Genomic DNA, 6804 nt, shown 5'->3' on the forward strand with positions numbered 1-6804 from the left:
GGGCTTGGATCCAGCTGGGATGGTGGGAGGTGTCCCTGCCCATGGGAATTCATGAGCTTTCAAACCCTCCCATCCCAACCCGTTCCTTAAATCCCATTTAGGGACACCAGGGATGCCTTGCCCTCCCCAGCTCGCTCCAAGCCCCATCCAGCCCCACACCAGGAGTGTTTTCGCAGAAATATTTACAACTCTTGGAATTCCAGGAGCAGCAGGGCCACACCAGGGGCCACTGTTCCCCCCGGGGTCCCCATCCCAAGCGTCCCCATCCTGCCCTGAGGGTTCCCCAGGAATCGAAACCGAGAGAAATCCGGGAGAAGAAATGAAACTTGGCACCGGCACGGGTTGGGGGCTGGATCCCAGCGCTTCCTTCCTCTTCCGGCACCAATCCCGTGACAATTTGTGCCTTCACATCGTCCCCCCTCAGCATCGACACCCAGGGGCCATCCCAGCCATTCCCTGTGCTCGTAGTCTGGGAAAAACCCCAAGCAAAGCTCCTCGGAGCGGGAAATCCATCCCGAAATCCAAGGAGCAGTGAGGAAACTGGATACAGATGTGGGAAAAGGAGGTATCGGCGAAGGAGGGAATGCTGGAGAGGGAAAGGCCGGAGCAGGGGGCTGGGAGCAGCCTCGTTCCTCAGGGAGAGATCCAGGAGTTCTCGGAGAAGGATCTAAATCCATGGCAATCCAATCAGTGATTCCTGTGATATTGGGGCAAAATTCAGGGCAAAATGATTTGGGTTTATCACGGAATGATGGGTGGAGAGACTGGAAGGAATGTCAGGAGTTTGTGTGGAGCTGCAAAAAGCCATAAAACCTTTTAAATACTTCTCTTTTTGTATTTCCTCTTCTTTTCCTTTCCTTGGTTTCCTTTTCTTCTTTTTCTTTTTCTTTCTCTTTTTCTTTCTCCTTTTTTTCTTTTTCTGTTTCTCTTTCTCTTTCTCTTTTTTCTTTTCTTTTCTCCTTCTCCTTTTTTCCTTTTATTTTCCTTTTCTTATTCCTTTTTTTTCAGTTTGTTCTTTCTTTTTCTTTTCCTTTTTTCCTTTTTCTTTTTCCCCTTTCCCCTTTCCCCTTTCCCCTTTTCCCCCTTTCCCCTTTCCCCTTTTCCCATCTCCCCTTTCTCCTTTCCCCTTTTCCCTTTCTCCTTTCCCCTTTCCCCTTTCCCCTTTCCCCTTTCCCCTTTCGCCTTTCCCCTTCCCTTCTTTTCCTTTCCCTTCCCTTCCCCTCCCTTCCCTTTTGTTTTCCACCCTCTCCTGGGGACTCCTCTGATGCCAGTGGTGCTTCCAGCAGGATTTATCCCACAGGGATCCATCCCACCAACTCCTAGGCCCTCAGCCATCTCTCCTTGTCCCCAGGATCCCCTGTGCCAGCGTGACCCCATGTCCCCCGTGTCCCCTGGCAGTGCCACCATGCACCTGCCCTGCTGCCTCATGCTCCTGGCCAGCCTGGTCCCATCAGGTATGGGGACAATGACACCCTTGGGATTGTCCCCTGCAGGGCTGGAGGCAGGGGTTGGCCCCGGGATGGGTGGGAGTGAGAGCCGGACACGGTGCCCAAGGGATGGGCAGGAATTTAGGGGATTCCCAGGCTGCTCCTGGCGCAGCAGGTGTGGGATTTTCCAGCACATTCCACGATCCCACACGTGTCCCCTCCTCCTGGTGGGCAGGGATGGGGTGACAAGGGGACAGCCAGGCCACGGGAGCGAGGACAAGGAGCCAGGGTGAGGAAAGGGGGTGAGGAAATAAATTCGGGAGGCCAGGAGGTCACTTTCCCCCTTTTCCTTGTTATTTAGCCCCAAAAGACCCAGCTTTTCCTGCTTATCTCCCCCTTCTCCACCCCAAAACCTCCTCTTGGGGGGGTTTATCCCAAATCCCACCTTCCCTGTCGAGCAGAGGTGCCAGGTCCCCAACGTGTCCTGGGAGGAACTGGGGACACTTCCAGCTCCCTGATCCCGATTTTCCCTGGCACAGCCCTCAGCTCCTGGGGGGTCTCCTACCCCGAGTCCCTGCAGGCCGTCGGGGGGTCCTGCCTGGTTGTGCCCTGCACCTTCAGCTACCCCGCAGATGTGACAACCACCGATGGCATCGTGGCCATCTGGTACAAGGACTACGATGGCCAGAAGACCCTGGTGTTCCACTCCACCACCCCCCAGGATGTGGATGCTCATTTTAGGGGTCGTGCCCAGCTCCTGGGGGACCCCATGGCCCGGAATTGCACCCTGCTGCTGCAGGGGGTGACACCGGGTGACAGTGGCCCCTACAGGTTCCGCTTCGAGATCATCAACGGCGACCGCTGGTCGGCAGCGCGGGATGTGACACTGAGCATTTCGGGTGGGCGAAACACCGAGATTCCCAAAAAATTCCCTTCTTGCCCATTCCATGGGGCCATCCCAAACCTCTGCTCTCCATCCCAGAGGATCTGCAGCGTCCCAGTGTCACCAGCAGCGAGGAGCAGACCGAAGGACAAAGGTCCACCTTGGAGTGCTCCATACCCTACGTTTGTCCCTGGAGTGACATCGTCCTGCACTGGGAGGGCTACGACCCCCGGGTGTCCGAGGTGTCCGGCCGCTTCCAGCTGGACACCAGCGGGGTCAGCCAGCAGGTGAACCTGACCAGCACCTTCTCCTGGAAGGACCATTCCAAGAAGCTGCTCTGCGAGGTTTCCCACGGATCCAGGAAGGCGAGCACGGAGCTGGTGCTGCGGGTCAGGCGTACGTGGGGTGGGGACAGGGGACACCTCTGCCACGGCCACTGCGGCCAGGACCTCTTCCTGACACCCCCTCCTTCCTTTCAGCAATCCAAAGCATTTTCCTCCCTCCCTTCCCCGCTCCCTGGCCGTGCCTGTCCCTTAGGTGCCACCTCCTGTCACCCACCTCCCCTTTTCCCTGCCCCAAGGTGGTGGCAGCACCCTGTGCCCACCGTGTCCCTCTGCCCCATCCACAGACACCCCCAAGGACACCCAGGCATCGCTGAGCCCTTCCTCGGGGAACATCGGCGTGGGTGACACGGTGACCCTGAGCTGCGAGGTTGGCAGCAGCCACCCGCCGGTGGCGAGGTACCACTGGTACAAGGACGGGGTGGCCGTGGGCACCGAGCGGGTGCTGAGCCTGCGGGGGGTTCGCCGTGAGGACCACGGGCGGTACCACTGCGAGGCCCAGAACGCCCTCGGCACCGGGGTGTCGCCCACTGTCACCGTCCGCGTGTTCTGTGAGTGCCACGCGAGCTCGGCCGGGGTGGGACATCGCTGAGGGTCCCACATTGGGGTGGCACGAGTGGGATGGAGGTGGCCGGTGCTGCTGGAGGTCAGGGAGTTGGGGTGTCTGTGTGTGAGGAGGGTGGTGGTGGTCCCGTGGTGTCCCTCATCTTTGTGATCCCAAAAAACACGGAGGGATTTGCAGCCTAGGACGGGGAGCAGAGCTGGGAAGGGAGATCGTGGAGATCCAGAGCCTTGGTGGGAAGGGACCTTGTGGATCATTCCCACCCCTGCCATGGGCAGGGACAATTTCTGCTATCCCAGGTGGCTCCAGGCCATGTCCAGCCTGGCCTTGGACACTTCCAGGGATCCAGGGGCAGCCACAGCTTCTCTGGGAATTCCATCCCAGGGCATCCCCACCCTCACAGAGAAGGGAAGAGGCTCCCCTTCCCACCAGATCCCACAGCAAAGAGGATCCCAAAGACAAATCCCAGCCTTCCCTGCCTGTGCTGGAATCCCACAGGGAGCATCTCCCCCCAAAATGGGTCCCCCTGCTCCCCCCAAAACCCCCTGTGCCCACCCAGAGAGGTGAAAGACCCCTCCTCACCCACCCTCAGTCTGGCCCCCGGTGGCAGGGGACAAAGCCAAATGTCCCCCAGCTCTGTTGTCACCCCTGAGGGGCTCCCATCTTCTCCCAAGCTCTGGGATGGGGGATTTGGGATTTGTTTTCCTGCCTCCAGGACAATCCTGGACGTGTCCCTTCCCCCTCAGCCGCAGAGATCTCGGCCAGCCCCGCGGCCGAGGTGCGCGAGGGGACAGCCACCACCTTGTCCTGCGATGTCCCTGGGCGGGAGGGACATCCCGAGGAGCTGACCTACACCTGGTACAAGAACACTGCGTGGCTCAAGGAGGGCCCAGCCCACACCCTCCTCTTCCCCGCGGTGGCCGCTGGTGACGCCGGCTACTACTCCTGCCAAGTGACCAACAGCCAGGGCAGTGACACGGCCCAGGCCATCAGCCTCAGCGTGACATGTGAGTGCCACCAGCTCCATGCCAACCCCCACAATCCATGAAATCCCCAAAAAAATTCATGGCAGAGCCTCTTCCCGAGCACCCCAAGGGCAGATGGGAGGGGGGTTCAGGCTTGCCGGTTGAATTTTCTGGGAATACAACAAATTTCGGCCGTGAGCCAGGTGTGAAGGTGGCATTAAGTGACATTTGTGCAGCAAGGACCTGTCCATCACAGCATTTCCCACTAATCCTCTCCATTCCTTAAGATTTTGGGAAGTTTCTCATGGAGAATCGAGTGGGATAAGAAGAGGTCAGGAGGTTTTGCAGGGGAAAATAACCCAGCCCTGGGTTGGTTGTGACAATTTTGGGGTAAATCTGACCCGGTGACAAGCAGATTGTGACATCCAGGGTGCGTGAGGGGACAATTCCCATCCCTGGAAGTGTCCAAAGCCAGGATGGACAGAGCTTGGAGCCACCTGGGGTAGTGGAAGGTGTCCCTGCCCATGGGAGCAGGTGGGATTCAATGTCCCCTCCAACCCAAACCACTCCAGCATTTTCCCTGTGGCCTCACCACGGGGACATCCCGACCTCAGCATCCTCTCCCATCCCACAGATCCACCCCGAATTCCCACCCTCACGCTCTTCCAGGAGACCCAGGGTGGCCGGCTGGTCATTGTCCGCTGCACCGTGGACAGCCACCCTCCGGCCACGCTGGCCATCACCCATGACGGCACCATGCTGGCCACCAGCGGGGCACAGGTGGCCCTGCGCCAGCGGCTCAGTGTCACCACCTCCCGCAATTCCCTGCGGCTGGAAATCCGGGATGCAGGACCTCGGGATAGCGGGGAGTACGGCTGCACCGCCAGCAACGTCCATGGCAACGCCAGCGCCACCAAGGTCCTCATGACCCGCGGTGAGTCCAGGAGGCTGCTCCTGGGTTTGGGGTGGCAACGAACCCCCAAAACTGGGGGGGACACGCAGCCCTGAGAGCTGGAGGGACCCTGGTGGTGTCCCCTCCTTGGTGGGGTCAGAGCTGCTTTTGGAGCTGTTGTCAGGTTTTGTTTTCCAAAATGCCAAAAATTGGGAGAAAATTCATCCAAACTTTTCTTCCCCATCCGTCCCCACCAGTCACTGTCTCCTGAGCCCCAAGTATGGATAAGTTGGGGTGACAGAGGCAGCAGAAGGAAAGAAAAGTCTCCCAAATCCATCTCCAAGAGGAACATCCTTTAGGATGGCCAAAAAACCCCCAGAAGAGACCTCAAGGTCCAATTCCAGAGAAACCAAACCTGGATTTGGGTGTCCCAGTGGGGAACTGGAAGTCGGACAAGGCCCAACCAGTGGGAAGAGGGGACAGGGTCTGTCCTGGGCAAAACTCCCCTGGATGAACCTGGCCCTTGGAAAAAGTGGGAAAGGGTCAGCAAAGACCCTGTTTGCCTGTGCAGTGTCCCCAGGGAATGTCACCCCCAAAGACCCACAGACCCCATGGGCTCCGGGCGAGGGAGGGGACTCAGGGAAGCGGAACAGGGAATTTTAGCTGGATGGATCCATGGGAAGGATTTCCCTCCTTCCCTGATATCCCATTCCCATCCCTCCTGCAGCTGCCGAGCTCCTGATCCAGCCCTCGGCGGAGGTGCCGGAGGGGACCGCGGTCACCCTGACCTGTGTGGGGACAGGGGACACGGTGGAGGAGCCGCTCTACACCTGGTACAGGAACGGCCGGCGGTTCCAGGAGAGCTCATTCCCGACCCTACAATTCCCGTCCGTCCGCGGGGATGACGCCGGTGCCTTCCAGTGCCAGGTCCGGAGCAGGAATGGCAGTGACACGTCGGAGGCTGTCCCACTCCGAGTGCTCTGTGAGTGTCCTGGGAATTCCAGAGGGTCCTGGGGCTGGGCTGGGGGTGTTCCCACCCCAAAGTTGCCCCCATCACCATCAGCCACAGCCAAGGAGCTCTTGGGTGGGAATGTGAGGAGGGTGAAAAATTCCCTTTGGCAGGTAAATCTGGGAGTTCGTGGGAGGAGGAATTTGGAGAATTCCCACCTTCCCGAGAATTTTAAGGACAAGAAATGTTTTAGGAGCAATAAATGGTCATAGAACCATGAATGGTTTGGGTTGGAGGGGACCTCAAAACCCTTCTCATTCCAACCCCTCTCCCCTTGGCAGGGACACCTCCCACTATCCCAGGTTATTCCAAACCCCATCCAACCTGGATGCTCAGGCAGCATTGGAAGCACCAATCCCTTGGATTCGGAGGGTTTTCCCAAAGGATCCAGCGGTGTTTTGTCCCTGGTTTGGGAGGGACCTCAAACCCATCTCATTCCAACCCCTCTTCCCTGGGAAGGGACACCTCCCACTAGACCAGGTCCAACCCGGATGTCCAAGAGTTTCACTGGAAGCACCAATCCCTTGGATTCGGAGGGTTTTCCCAATGGATCCAGTGGTGTTTTGTCCCTGGTTTGGGTTGGGAGGGACCTCAAAACCATCTCATTCCAACCCCTCTCCCCTTGGCAGGGACACCTCCCACTATCCCAGGTTATTCCAAACCCCATCCAACCTGGATGCTCAGGCAGCACTGGAAGCGCTGATCCCTTGAATTTCGGGAGTTTT

General features: G+C 58.4%; 1 protein-coding gene across 2 annotated transcripts in view; it reads left to right on the forward strand.

The window, feature by feature from the left end:
• LOC121660780 (sialoadhesin-like) overlaps window positions 1–6804 on the forward strand; it is a 22182-nt gene that overhangs the window by 5870 nt on the left and 9508 nt on the right. The window contains exons 1-8 of one of the 2 annotated variants that reach the window (XM_042020239.1): window positions 481–565; window positions 1352–1454; window positions 1967–2326; window positions 2410–2706; window positions 2939–3202; window positions 3960–4220; window positions 4813–5112; window positions 5798–6052. In XM_042020239.1, coding sequence (XP_041876173.1) covers window positions 551–565; window positions 1352–1454; window positions 1967–2326; window positions 2410–2706; window positions 2939–3202; window positions 3960–4220; window positions 4813–5112; window positions 5798–6052 — 1855 coding nt within the window. In that variant the 5' untranslated portion in view covers window positions 481–550. Of the gene's footprint in view, window positions 1–480; window positions 566–1351; window positions 1455–1966; window positions 2327–2409; window positions 2707–2938; window positions 3203–3959; window positions 4221–4812; window positions 5113–5797; window positions 6053–6804 lie in introns of those variants that run through there. The other variant, XM_042020238.1, reaches the window with a different exon arrangement.

Source organism: Corvus kubaryi, unplaced genomic scaffold (genome assembly GCF_017639235.1).
Source record: "Corvus kubaryi isolate FWS band 111438036 unplaced genomic scaffold, C.kubaryi_AGA036_p1.0 36926, whole genome shotgun sequence".
NCBI classification, from domain to species: Eukaryota; Metazoa; Chordata; class Aves; order Passeriformes; family Corvidae; genus Corvus; species Corvus kubaryi.